Raw genomic sequence first — 15590 nt, forward strand, 5'->3', positions numbered from 1 at the left:
GTATTAGTTTGTTATAGTGTAATCAAATAGTTATAATCTAATTCTCACAATTATATGAAACACACTTAAATTATAATTTAAAGTTAATGGACAAAAGCATACTTCATGTTCATGCAATCTAGGATCATGTTTTTTTTTTAATTTTTCTCTTGTAATAAAACTCAACCAAAATACTTGTATGCATCCTTATGAATTCGTAGTCCTGACCAAATTATCTTATTGACACATTAATAAATTAAAAGTAAATTGATTCATTCTAAATTAACGATGGAGATATGATTATACTATTAATCTCATATCGTGTAATAATTTGGGGTACACATCTATTGTCTCACAAGTTATGTCATTGCATGTGGCATCAAATGCGATTGGTCAAAAAAATAATTAATTATTAATTTTTTAAATTAAATATATATTTTAAAGCAATGACAGACTAACGATACATGTAGTGACACAATTTGTGGGGATACTCCTAATAATTTGATGGTACTTACCGGCATTAGTGAAGGTCCTCTACTCTTTATTTCTTTTTTTAAGTCCATGATGAGTCCCACATAGGGAGAGGATTGATGCCTCTTAGGTGAATTTGATCCCCATTGAGTTCAACCATATCTTATGAGAAAACATGTCTAGACATTGTTTTTATTATTGGGCAAAAGCTTTCCAAAAAGGTAAACATTTTAAGTGACTGAAGAGACTTGCAAAGGCCAACAATTCATCAACTTGTGTCCATTTATATGGACTTATTATCATTCATCATGCACCATTGCAACCCACTAGTTTGACATATCTACTTTTTCTCACAATAGGAAATTGTGTAATTTTGTTTAAGAAAAATGTTCTTTATATTAAGCTATTGTATATAGATCATGTTGATACATATCATATGTTTTTGATAAAGTTTTATGATGATCCATATTATATTACTTATGGTTCAATTTCTGAGAGAGACACTTATTAGAAGGGTCATACCTCCAAAATGAATTAATTTCCTTGAGGAGGTTGTTCTTGAATCTTTAAGGTATAATTACATGGAGTTGAACAAATGATGAAAGAGATATTTTGAGCTTTAGGTGGATTCCATTTTGGTGTACTTGAATAATGTGTGTGCAAGCTAAGATTTTTGAATAGTGTGTTGATTAGAGAAACTTTTGTCCATACTCTTTAAAGATCACACATTAACATTGCTATGACATTTTCATTAACGATTTTTTGAAGATATCACATAAAAGTTTTACTTATTAAGATTCAATGTAAGAATCTTGAAACTTTAGTTTATGTTACTAATAATCTAATTTAATATAGTATTATATAAAATTTAAATAAAACCAAACTAAATGTTATGCCTGAATAGTTGTGGTTATGCTAATTGGATTAGAAATTTAAGTATAACAAGACATCAAAAAATAATGTTTTTTTATTAATACTTAGCATCCAAAGTTTGTAACATATTTATTTAGAAATTAGAATGTTATTATCTTGGGAATGCTTAGATGCAATTCTCCCTCAATTTTTACTCATATGTGAAGTTTGTTCTACAACTTGTTTTTTTAGGTGCTTTTGATTCTCACATTTTTAGTTATAACTTCAATCCTTCCCTCAAAATTTCATTATGCCAAAGAACAAACATAGCCATGTCACCCCACATTTCTAGTATTTGGACATAACCATTATTAAAGGTCAGAAGATATATAACTTGTTAAAGATTTTAATTGGTGTTTTATCCCAATGTTTTCTAAGGAAACATTGATTTTTTTTTATAGATTTGACTTGATTACATCTAGAACTCTCTTCTTTTAAAAAAAATACACTTACCTCACATGAAATGAAATTCAATTATGATTATGTTTACCTCTTTTTGGAGTGAAGTGGTTGTAATTACCTTGTCCCTTCCTTTAAGGTGGTGAACATAGCTTTTGAAACTAGAGAAATGTTAAGGTCGGTTTGGACATTTTCGAGGGAGAGTCCAATATTGGAATATGGAATTATAAAAAGTTTGTTAATTTATATTTTTTAAATAACATAGGTTACTATTTCATCTACTAATATACCCTCCCACAATGGAGATGAATTAGATTCTGTTATATGTCCAATTAAATTGGTGAAGTTTCCGGAAATATTCATATTTTTCACAATGCTTTCACACTTTATTCCATTATTCATTAAATCAAATAACTTTTAGTAAGAACTTTTTTATATAGGAAAATATATCATGAGATAATTTATCTCCTTAAATCTATTCATTATTTGATATGTGTATTATTTCCCTTATTTCTATGAGTTTTCATTTTAAAATAATATTATAATAAAAAAAATTAAGACATGTATCATATAGTAAATGAATTTAAAAAGATAAGTTATATTCTGATGTAGATGTAAAGAGCTACTTTATTTTCAATATACATTTGTTTCTGATGAGTTATTTCAACTTTGTGTTTATGATGATCACTATTGTATATGGCCCATTGTATCATAATCTTCTTGTGTGGTCACCATGTTCCATTAAATGTGTGACAATGGATAGCATTTTGCATTTGGATTTGAACTATTTTGAACTCAATTCTTTGTTATCACTTTTTGGAACACAATATAACATAATATGACTCTTCCTTCCCCTTATCTTCTTATCATCTTGAAAGTATTGGTTCACCTAAAGAGCTTCATGAAGAGATTCATCTAAGCATTTTCTCACATTTAAAAGTGTTATATAAAATGTAAAGTTTGAAAAATAAACATAATTGACTAGTCTTATAACATGAAATTAGAACAAAACTTTGATATCATGGATCAATTCTTTTAAATTTTTAAACTATTATAATTAAGGGGAACACATCTATTGTTCCAAAAACTGTGTCACTTTATGTGATTAATTAAAATATATATATCTAAGTTAAAAATATAATTTGATAAATCAAAAGAAAATAACACATTGATACATTTTATGAAACAAAAAATATATTCTCATAATTAATATACACAAATAACTTTAGTACACATTTACAATAGTTATTTTTCTTGAAAACACAAAATAATTGTTGGAGTAGTGGGATAGATGAATTTCTTAATATGTCTAGACTATACTTTTTGGCACATGTTTCTTTGAGTTAAAGTTGTATAAGTTGGAGTCCTAACCCAAAACTGCAATTTTTGGAAGTAAAAGAGTTTGCTAGATCCGAGGATAATTAAAAGGTTAATAATTTAATTTTTTGGAGCGATACTTGTTAAGAGAAGCAACCACGAACCCCAAAAGGGATTCATTATTTACCAAAAAGGTGAAGAATACCCTTAGTAGTACCAAAAAAACCTTATGGGTAAAAAATTATTTCTTTTTGAGATGCATGACTACTTATCATAATAATTGTCACTCTCATAAATCAAACATTCAATATTTTAATATATATAATGACTTATATTACTAAACTAATCTCTTGTTGTTATTAGTATTTCGGTAACTAATTAGTAATTTGGGCAAAGAAGGCCAGCCACTTCTATATCTATGCTTAACTTTTCAGAATTCATTTTAGCCACTCACTACTCTTACACACCACACACCAACCAAGTATTCCCTATAAATACACTGAAAGAGACTTGTCTCAGTTAAGTTGAGTTGGTGTTTCAGTCACTGTGGTCTGTGTCTTTAAGTTCAATAGTGATGCTGATGATGATAATAATGGAGATATGTTCCATATGGGTTATCCTTGTAGTCATAGGTGGTATTCTTTTGGTCCTAAGATCTCTACTCAAAAATGTAAATTGGTGGCTTTATGAATCCAACTTAGGAGTGAAACAATACTCTCTGCCCCCTGGTGACATGGGTTGGCCATTCATTGGTAACATGTGGTCCTTCCTTAGAGCTTTCAAATCCACTGACCCTGATTCTTTCATCTCTTCCTTTGTCACCAGGTAATTACTCGGTTCGTCACTTTTTACATTAAGATACTAAGTTTTTCGACAAGTTGAATGAGAAAATTTGATAATTATGATATTTAATTTTTTATAACAAACAAACTTGTTTGTTTGCTAACAAGGAGTTGGTTGGTCTAGTAGTGTAAGAATCTACTGGATCACAAGTATTTTAGTAGGGCAAAAAAACAAGCTTGTTTGTTCTATATAGGAGCCTCATAGGCCAAAGTTCTAGCCTAATGGTTCCCACCTAGGATCCTCACTTGAGGTCCAAGGTTGAGAATGACACCATACCCACATCTTTCTCTATCACCAAAGATGCATCTCTTAGTGGTCCGGAAAATGCAATGGGATTTTTCTGCTTTATTTCTATGAGACAAAATGCTAACTTTGTAGTTTATTGAGTTTAAGCTTTTGAGAATTGTTGATGGGTTCACTCACATAAGCATCCTTTTGTTTATGATAGCTCTCAAACACGGATTCGTTGAACACTCTTATGTGTTGTTATTGGTGTTGGATACGTATCCGATACGGATACATTCGAATTTGTGAATGATACATATCCTTATGGTATCCAAAAATTAAATAAAAAAATAAAGATGAAGGTATGAATTTAATACATTTGCAACAAAAATAAGATAAGATAAGATACGTTTTTATCAATTTCATGAATTATTCTACTATATTTTCTAGTTTTGGTACATGGATTTTGGAAGATAATGATTTACAATTTCCATTATATTTTCTACTTATATATTTTTATTTACAGTTGTAATTTTATAATATTTTTTTACTATTTTATATATGTATCCCTAAACGTGTCGTATCCTATATTTTTGGAAAAAAATATGTCGATGTATCGGATATGTATCATACCCGATAATACACTTATATGTATCCGTTCTTCATAAAATGATAGGATAATTTGGGTTTGATTTTTGAAGTTTTTGTTAATAAGCATTTAATTCATTAAAACTTCTTATTGAACATATTATTGTTTTGAATGCATCAAGTCATTTATATCACTACGTTCTATAATTAATATAGTTAACTTTTTTGCAGAAAAACATGTACGGACAATACAAATAAATTGATATTGTAAAGTTTTATATGTATAAATCTTTATATAATCTCTAAATATTATACTCAATAATTAGTATGTTTTTCAATAGGGTAGTAATAATATAAGCATTTATGGTTTATTTTTTTTGGTAATGTATCTTTTTATCCTTCTAATTAAGAAATTCATGCTGTAAATGACGTTTTTAGGAATCAAACTATTCACCTTTTATTCATGTTGAAGATAAAAGATTTAATAAAACCTTATACTAAATCAATATCATATTGGTATTCAATCATTATTTTAAGATATTATGTAGAACAAAATATTAATTTCATTTAATAGGAGCTGCACTTATTTGTCATTTTCACTGTCATGTAACTTGTCATCACACTGTCTTAAGTTCTTCATCTATGATGTGGCACACCAGAAGCCACCATTTGTGGACAACATGATGCTCCACTTTCACAGCTTTTAAGTTTTAATTAATTGTATATTTTGCTTATATTTTATTTGGAAAAAAAGAATTTCAAAAAACCGCTTCTTTCATTGTTTTGGATAAAAAAATTATTTCTTCAATTTATCTTGTACCTTACTACTCCATTTTGTTGTAAAGAAAAAATAAAAAGAGAGAAATATGTGAGAAAAAGATTGAAAATAGAAAAATAGATAAAAAAAATAGTGTAGATTTTAGATAAAAAGAAGAAAAAGATGAGAGAAAATTTTATCTAAAACCTTTTAAATAGATTTATGTTATCCCAGACAATGTTACAAATCTAATCACACACCAATGAAAATATGCAATATCAATTAAAGACACTTATCTTTATTATCATTAGTATGAGACATAATTTAAGATAACTTATTTTTATTTCATTTTTTCTCAACATGAGAGAAGAGAAACAAAATGGATGGACCCTACTCCACTTTTTCTTCTCTCTTCTAAATCAAATGATAGAAAAAAATGATTTCTCTTCTCTCCTATTTTTATTGTTCCAAATGGAGCGGTAGAAGTTACAGCTAGTATACAACACATTACATGCAAAAAAATTATTATTCAAATAAAATTGTCTTTTTTATACATGGAAACTTGTTGCGCATAGATAAAATAACCTATTCAACCTCGAAAACAACAGAACATGGACTGAACATATACAATAAGTTATGATTGCTTGGCTTTATTTCCACTTTTCCAATTGAGTAATCTTTTGAATAATAAAAAGTAAGGGGGATTCACTTACTATCGATACGATTCAATACTCGAGAAATTTAATGGTTTAGATCTACTTACTAATTCAAACCATTGAATTTCCTTAGAATTGATGGTTAGTATGAGGAGTAAGTTTAAAAAACTTACTCTTAGAGTAATGGATACCTCCTTATAAAATATTAGTGGAAGTATTGTTTTGGATACTATCAAAGGTATCCCCACTTTTTTGGTAAAGAATTAATCTTTTTCGGGGTTTGTGACTGTCTCTTTCAAGAATCAAACCTTCAACTTTAGAGATCGTAAAGTTTTATTTCACTATATCAATACCTTATTGGTAATTAGTAGAAGTATGAATGAGTGTCTACTAATTTATGATTTAATATTATGATATTATGAGATAGATATACTATAGGCCTCATGGTAGAGGACTACAAAATTGAGGTATTTATGTCATTTAACAATTTTAAATAAATAATTACTTTTAGTACTTTTTGTTGAATATTGTATAGTTTTTTTATTTATATTTTTCCTTTTCAGTTTTAACTTTTTTTAGTTAAGTATTGATTAGATATCACAATAATAGTAATATTTTTCTGCAAATACTACATGAGTAATGTGGCAGAGTCACACACACTCCCGCGATCATGGAAAATTTACGTGGATAGTGTGGTTGACTACACTATCATACATATGGTATATGTTTCAAAATATTTATGGAAGTAGTGTATTTTTAGGGAAATCGTGGACATATTCTCTCTCCATGGAAGTCGTGTGTACACGACTTCCATTGTATATTAATAATGAAAGAGCTATGTGGTCTAGTGGTTCTTGATTTTTATGGGAACCTAGAGGTCATGGTTCAACACCCACCTATTGCTTTTTTTTTTTTTTTAATTTTTTTTTATAACTTTGACATATATTATTTTACAAGGACTATGAGACTTTCCCCCAAAGTCGTGAATCCCATCCACGACTTTCACCCAGAGTCGTGGATCCCATCCATGACTTCCCTCAAAGTCGTGGATATCATCCACGACTGTCCTAAAAATACACTACTTCCATAAATATTTTGAAACATATATCAAACTACACTATCCACATAAATTTCCCTCCCGATCATCCCTTAAAAGTTAAACAAAACAAAGTAAAATCACACTTTTTTAGTTAACCTGAAATCATACTAAAGATAGGAAACTTTTCTACATTATTTTTATGCAATATACTTTTACAATTGATAAATAATGTATATATACTTCATACTTGATTAATTTTGTGTAGTATATAAATAATGGAACCAAAAATAGTACCACTAACTATTTAATACATCACATATTCTATATCATTAACCACATATAAAAAAATTCATATAAAAACAATGTACATATATCACTTGATACATCTACACTCATTTTATATTTATCTGTTTGTTTGATCATTGTGGATATATAATTTAGAAGCTTATCCTCTTGTTTTATTATTAGGACCAAATTTTTTTGGAAGTAATGAATTATAATCTCATTCCTTCAATATTTGTTTGTGCGTTGATTTTTTCGAAAATAGGAAAGAGAAAAGAATACTTGAGAACTATGAAATACGAGTTCAAATTCTTTACAATATTAAACTTTCCAGTATTAGAATGTGGAGGAAGTTCAAATTCTTTACAATACTAAACTTTCCACTATTAGAATGTGGAGGAATTTCTTTTAAGAAGTTTTAATTTTTATTGAAAGGTAATGTAAACTCTGGCTGTTAAAGATTTTTATTTGCCACGTGTCATAATACTCATCCAGTACTAAACTCTCACCTACTAGAGAGGATACACTTGTAGATCAGATGACTTTCAAGCTTTCCATTTCTCTTCCTTTCCCACTAAAAATCAACTCGAAAACACCCTTAAAATCATGATGATCATGCTAGGGATGATGACACTAACATCTTGATTCAATATACTATGCAGATATGGAAGTAGTGGAATTTATAAGGCATTGATGTTTGGAAAACCAAGTGTAATTGTAACAACACCAGAAGCATGCAAGAAAGTTTTGACAGATGATGATAAATTCAAACCAGGTTGGCCTCTCTCTACAATAGAACTCATTGGAAAGAAATCATTTATTGCAATGTCTTATGAAGAACATAAGCGCCTTAGGCGTTTAACTTCAGCTTCAATCAATGGCATGGAAGCATTGTCTTTGTACTTGACATATATTGAAGAAAATGTGAAAAGTTCATTGGAAAAATGGTCCAACATGGGAGAAATTGAGTTCTTAACTCAGATAAGAAAGCTTACTTTCAAAATCATTATGCATATTTTCCTTAGCACAGAAAGTGAACCTGTTATGGAGGCTTTGGAAAGAGAGTACACAACACTTAATTATGGAGTTAGAGCAATGAGAATTAATATTCCTGGATTTGCTTATCATAAAGCATTCAAGGTAACAATATTACAATTACATTACTCTCAAGTATTAAAATGCTAGAAAGAAAACTTTCAATGAATTGCATAGTAGTGTTTTTCGAATGGGAATCAACTGTCCCATTATTTTATATCACATCATGTCTCGAGCAATTGAAAGTTAACACCTATTAGAAAAGAAAAATAAAAAATAATATTTTTATGCTATTTGGTATTGCGAAAATAATGCGGAAGTGTAAAATGAATATTATGATATTTCTCATTGAATTGAAATGATACAAGGGAGTGATGATATATACAATTCCTTGTAAAGCAAGCAATGCAACTAACCTAACTAACTCTCTAACAAGCTAATAAACACATGTTGTAAAACAATTCAACATGTGTTAAATGTGTAAATGTGTCAATTACAATAATTGTTCAACCAATACTTCACTTGATTTTCAAACCAGTTAATCGATTAACACTTACCCAGTTAATCGATTAACTGTACATGTTATTGCTGCTATCTTGTTTTCATGGTGGTTTTGTTCTCCAATATTTGGGGTGATATAATTGGTTTGGGACATGGGGACATAAAATTTTGGGGACAGAGGATCCTGGTTCATGTTTTTCTCACAACATTTGCTATAAAAACATAAAAGAAGTTATATAATCACATTCTCATGTTATTGTGTATGCTCTTCAAATAATGCAGAAGTCTTTTTCTATAAGACAGCCTATGAAAACATTTTAGTTAGTTTTGGTGCAATTTCTTATGTTTTTGTTTCAGGCTAGGAAAAACCTAGTGACCATGTTTCAATCTATTGTGGATGAGAGAAGAAAGCTAAGGAATGAGTATATACCCATCAAAGCTAAAGATATGATGGATGCTCTGATAGATGTTGAAGATGAAAACCGGAGAAAATTGGATGATGAGGAAATCATAGATATCATGTTGATGTACTTGAATGCAGGTCATGAATCTTCAGGACATATTACCATGTGGACAACCTATTTCCTACAAAAGCATCCAGAATATCTTCAGAAAGCTAAGGTTGATAAACTATCGAGAGTCAGTTCATTATTTATCGGGAGCACATCTTCTAAATTTATCACTAGTCCATCTAAATTTATCACTAGTCCATCTAAACTTATCACTAGTCCAGCTAAGGTTGGGACAGCAGATGTGCTCCCTTATTTATCACTAGCCCATCTAAATTTACAATAGCTGATTGATACTAAATAAGCGCATTTATAACTTCAATTTCAATATGTCTCAATGTAACACATAGCCCCCAAAGTTTTAACTTGTTTCAAATATTGTTCATTCTTTGAATAGGAGGAACAAGAAGAAATAATAAGGAAAAGGCCTTCAACACAAAAAGGGTTGACACTTAAGGAAATTCGGCAAATGGATTTTCTTTATAAGGTAGATGGATAACTTTTGATCTCAGGTTAATGTCAATTGATAGTGAACCAAGTTATGGTTATATTTGTTTTCATTTTCTACATTCCATTAGGTGATTGATGAAACAATGCGTGTGATTACATTCTCATTGATGGTTTTTCGGGAGGCAAAATCTGATGTTAACATCAATGGTTAGTCCATGTTCTGCTTATTTATTTATGGTGTCAATATCAGAATAATAGATTTACAAGATTCATTAAGACTTCAATATATCTCTCTTATGACTTTGGCCTTGCTTGTTAGATATGAAAAAAGAAATAGACAGAGCTATCCCTTACTCTTAACCTTTGAACTTAATTTGGTGGAGGGTACTAAGTTACTAATGATGACTAGTATGATTGTTGTTCATTACATAAATGATTTGAAAACACCTTGTTATTGCATGAAGTAGAAGCAAATATGAAGCATAGACTATGATTTTTTGTTCATATTACCAAAGTCATGCATCATGGTGACTCCAAATGTTTTTAAAAATGAACAAAAATGACTTCTAGACGCAACGATAATGTTACTTGCCTTATAACCCGAAGTCAATAGGCTTAAATCCTAAAAACAACCCCTAACCAATATTGTACTAGGTGGGAGTCTCTTATATTGGGTCGTTCTTTTTATTCACACTGCCCTAGTATTAACTGCATATGGATGAAACAGGTTACACCATTCCAAAAGGCTGGAAAGCCCTTGTCTGGTTTAGATCGGTTCACCTTAATCCCGAAATATATCCTAATCCGAAGGAATTCAACCCTCATAGATGGGATGTAAGTTTCATTTGAATGAATAAATCATCTCATGTATGTTGCACTTGTAAATGTTTTAATTTCCAAATTTGCTTACTTCACAGAGGGATCACAAGGCCGGAGAATTCCTTCCCTTTGGAGCAGGAACTAGATTATGTCCCGGGAATGACCTGGCCAAGATGGAGATAGCAGTTTTTCTTCACCATTTCATTCTAAATTACCAGTGAGTAACCATAAATAGTTGTCTAAATATTAGTGTATCAAAAGATTAGTACAAATGGAAAAGTAATCTTCTTTTTTGGTTGCATATTTAGTTGTCTTTGACAAAGTTGTATATGTATTTGTTAATGTCACAGGCTTGAACAGATTAATCCTAAATGCCCTGTGAGATATTTACCACATACAAGGCCTATGGACAATTGCTTGGGAAGGATCAAGAAATGTTCAACTAAATCAATGTAAAGATGATAAACCCCTAATTTACACCATGAAGAAAGTTATTTCAAGTTTTGGCTTTATATATATAGTATAGATAGTATAGATAAGAAATAAACCAACATATCAAACTTGTGAAACCTATTCTTTAAAATTATAAAAATTTTATGTGTATTTACATCGAGATTAATTTATGTCATCAACTTTTAGAATCAATAGAACAGAAAATATAATATTCTAAAACTACGAATTTATCATTCACAAAATTCTTTTATATGTGTATATAGCAAATAAAGAAGAGAAAAAATGAACAAAACAAAGACAACATAAATAAATATATATATATATATATATATATATATATTAGATTGTATGATTCAGAATCTTTATATATATATATATCTTTATATATATTATCATATTGCATCTCTGCAATTGTTTATTATATATTGTATGTACGGGTTGAAATATTACAAATCAATTTCTCCATATTATTTCATAAAACAACATAATAAATCTTTTTAATTTGTCAGCTACATACAAATATTTTAGAATGTAATTTATTTATTATTTAAATTCTTTGTATTAGCAGATAATTAAAATAATATTCCATAAAATTATTTATTTGATCAAATTAAATTCTCCAATTTAATTATTAAATAATATAATCACTTGGCAAAAAATTAAAAAATTTATTAGTGTAAGATCTCATAGGTTCAATGCTAAGTTGATAGCAAATTAATTAAATTAATTTACTGATCAAGTTGGCGTCTAACAACACTCTTTAACAACTAGTTAGCATGAAGTAACGTATTGTACTTTAAAGAACTATTAGAAGATTAACAAAATATTTTCTTCATCTTTACTGTTCTAGGCTAACTTTAAAGTATGGTATAATTATCAAACTTTAATAAGTTGTGATGATAACTCAAAGAAACTCATTTCTTTATTCATTGTAATACATTGGTCAATATCTTCTTTTATTGTAGAGTTCAAACTCATTACTAAGAGTTGATGAATTCATTCTTGATTAATTTTACAAGCATTTAATCATATCTAATATTTATTTAAATAATGTCCTAAGATATTATGTTTCCGAAATCAAACTATGATAAATAACATGTTAATTACTATTGGAGCGACATTTGTAGGGAGAGATAACTACTAGAGGTGTCAAAACGGGCTACCCGAATGAGTTTGGGTAGCTCACATCGGGTTCCGGTTAAATTGGGCCGGGCTAAAAAGTCTAAGCGAGTTGGGTTGTGGCATGTCGGGCCCATAAATTTAAAAGTATTTATTTAAAATTTAACATATTTAATATATATATATAATTTGATATAATGTATAATTTTTTTAACACACTTGATTTTTGAAATGCAACCAAACTTATAAATCTAATGTCTTGTATTTGAGTTAAGACATGATGTCAAGTCCACATATATGACTTTTAACATAACTATTTTATTAAATCTCTCATTTCTATTGGACTCTTATACGCTGATACAATATAATTTGTAACTTTAGTTAATATATAAATCTATGGACACTATCAAAATATTAACTTTATCTACATTTTCTTTGTTATATTTTTGTTGAATAAATTAAATCTAACTAAATACGCAGAAAGGAAAATTGAAATCTATATGATTTAATGTTTTTTTATTTGATTTGATACATCATTTTGTTACCCGACTTAAAGAATATTTTGTAAAATAGGAAAAATAATTTAATGCTAACTTTCTAATATTATTATAATGTATAAATATTTATGTTTTGGACATTATTTTATTTTTTATTCAAAGTTTATAACACAATATTTATTATTTATTTTTTATTATAAGTTGATATGTTACTCATTTTTAACTGAAATATATTATCTATTCAAGTAACTGAGAAGATTATGATTACACAAGAATGGAAATTTAGCCAATATGCATTAATAACTTATACTAATTAGAATTGTAACAAACCTATATTCTTGGCAAAAAATCATTAAATTACCAAACTATATTTTTTGATAAAAAAACATTTATGAATTTGTATAATATAAAAAATTACCATTATATATATAAAATTATTTGGCTCTATAAAATATAAAAAACGACCAGAATATTCATCTTATTATATTTATCATTTTGAAATATTACAATTTTTATATGTTTATATAATAATTATACCAATGGATCGTTGAAAATTAAGTATTCCCACTTTGTATTATTTGAACTTTTTAGTTGATAACATGCTTCTCCAGCTTCTTATTCTTGCGTTGTGTGACAAGGAATATATTACACATAAGTTTATTCTAAACACGATATTTTAAACTGATATGTAAATTTTTTATTCAACTGAAAAGTTTAGTGGCTATTTAAAAAACTTTATTTGTTCTTAAAGAAAATATTATATTTAAAATATTTTAATAGGATATGCATGTAATTAAAAAGTTTTTTTATGTCAATAACATGATATTCTACACATGTCATCACCACTACCATAATTTAAATTAATTATATATTTTTTGGTACAATAAGAGTATTTACTCACCATTTGAGTAAGTAATTAATTTCTTTCAGGACCATAGCTGTCTCTTATAACCAGTGTCGCTCAAGTGAATCAAAGTCTTCCTAATTTATGAGATTTTCGTACAATATAATTATATTTATTTCTCTTTCCACCTTTACTAAAATAAATTTATTACTCAAATAAATAAAATAATAATTAGTATTTAATACATTAGCAAGATACACGCATCATATACTTTACAATTTTTTTATTTTTGATCTCATGATTCATTTTCATTTATTATTTTTCGATTCAGACTGGCTGGTCCAACTGGTTTTCAACTTATTTGTGACATTTTATGGTAGTGAAATTTTATTTGTTGGTTGTTTAATTATCTTTTAGTATTACTATCAAAGGTATCTTATTACCTTTGGGGTTTGTGGTTGTCTCTTCCAACAAGTGTCGTTCATAGAAATCAAAACTTAACTTTTTGGCCTTTTCGATGATCTAGTGGAGCCTTAACCACTATATCAATACTTTGTTGGTAGTGTAATTAGGTATGATAATATTTTCAAATTCGATGTATATAATTATTAAATAATGTTAATTAATATTATGAATTTTAAGATTTTTTAGTGTACGTCGAGTCAATGAGTAAAATCATTGACCCACTTGTCCAATCAATGACTCATTGGCTTAGTGATCTAACCAAATCATTAACTGATTCGAGTTTAATAATATTGATTATAACAACATCAATCGAGCCTTAAATTTATTAAGTGAGATCGACTACATAAATTAATGACTTCATGTTTATTGATAAATGATTGATATCTACATGTTTTTAATTTTTAATTGTTGCACCTACAATTTTTCTTGGTATTCATCTTTCGACACATGTCACCACCAAATACACTCTTGTTGATTTAAATTAATTATATATATATATATATATATTTTCTTTCACTTTCCACCTTTACTATATTACTCCATAAATAAATATAAATAGTATTTAATGCATTATCAAAATACATGCTCCACAATATTTTTGGATATTTTTTATCCTCTTAACTATTCATAATTCACTTTCATATATTATAAGAACAACTGAGCTTTAATTTTATTGGGTCTGATCGACTATATGGATCAACAATATCATAATATTCTATCATATTTATTGATAAATAATTAATTATAAATATTTCTTAATCATTCATATATGATTTTTTTTTGTATTCCTATTGCAATAAAAGTTGGATTAACATCCATTTGATTTACTTTCATTACAGGTTACTTTTAACCGTACTTTCATTATCACACGTCTAAATCACTTAAGATGTGATTCTATTATATTTTCTATAATAAAAACTACTTCAACTTTCTACTTAATGCATTTATTCATTTCTAGTATTATATTATTTGATGTGTCATCTTATCCCATCGCAACTTTATCATTTATGTTGCATGAAATTTATTCTCTTATTAACATTTCACTGCTCAATATTTAGTCTCGTATAATATTAGGAGGGAAAAATATGTATACACTGATGGTGTAAGAGTTTTTTACACTGTCATTGCATCATCTACCATTCATTTTCAATCATCGTTGACTTTTAAAAAAAGTTATCCAAATAAAAGATGTATAACGCACCAACTGTATATAAATCTTTATACTATCAACGTATACATTACACCCATAATCTTGTATTTTGTCCTCACTCAATATTTTTTCTCTTATACTAGAAAAACATTAATTTCCTCATTCATTGCATTCCTTTTATTATGAATATTATATATATTATATTTATAATGTGTGAGATATTTTTGTTATATCTTACCTACCTAAAATTTTCTATATAAATACAAAGTTGTAGGAGTTA

The 15590-nt window shown here is 28.0% G+C and overlaps 1 protein-coding gene across 2 annotated transcripts; it reads left to right on the forward strand.

Annotated features, from left to right (window-relative positions):
* LOC109330360 (ent-kaurenoic acid oxidase 2-like) lies at nt 3564-11279 on the forward strand. 2 transcript variants are annotated; one of them, XM_019564531.1, is made up of 8 exons: nt 3583-3903; nt 8131-8608; nt 9362-9625; nt 9911-10000; nt 10092-10170; nt 10691-10797; nt 10881-10999; nt 11133-11279. In XM_019564531.1, exons 1-8 carry the CDS (start codon nt 3653-3655, stop codon nt 11236-11238), a joined length of 1494 nt encoding a protein of 497 aa, XP_019420076.1. In that variant the 5' UTR covers nt 3583-3652; the 3' UTR covers nt 11239-11279. The 2 variants fall into 2 exon arrangements, with proteins under 2 accessions (XP_019420077.1, XP_019420076.1); XM_019564532.1 differs by lacking the exon at nt 11133-11279 and having other exon boundaries at nt 3564-3903; nt 10691-10816; nt 10881-10960.

This window comes from Lupinus angustifolius, chromosome LG16 (assembly GCF_001865875.1).
Source record: "Lupinus angustifolius cultivar Tanjil chromosome LG16, LupAngTanjil_v1.0, whole genome shotgun sequence".
NCBI classification, from domain to species: Eukaryota; Viridiplantae; Streptophyta; class Magnoliopsida; order Fabales; family Fabaceae; genus Lupinus; species Lupinus angustifolius.

Bases quoted from the DNA above. Each gene is read 5' to 3' on its own strand.
- LOC109330360 (XM_019564531.1), top strand. From the start codon at position 3,653: ATGCTGATGATGATAATAATGGAGATATGTTCCATATGGGTTATCCTT. The intron at 3,904-8,130 runs GTAATTACTCGG...TATACTATGCAG, and splicing joins ATCTCTTCCTTTGTCACCAG to ATATGGAAGTAGTGGAATTT. The intron at 10,001-10,091 runs GTAGATGGATAA...ACATTCCATTAG, and splicing joins AAATGGATTTTCTTTATAAG to GTGATTGATGAAACAATGCG.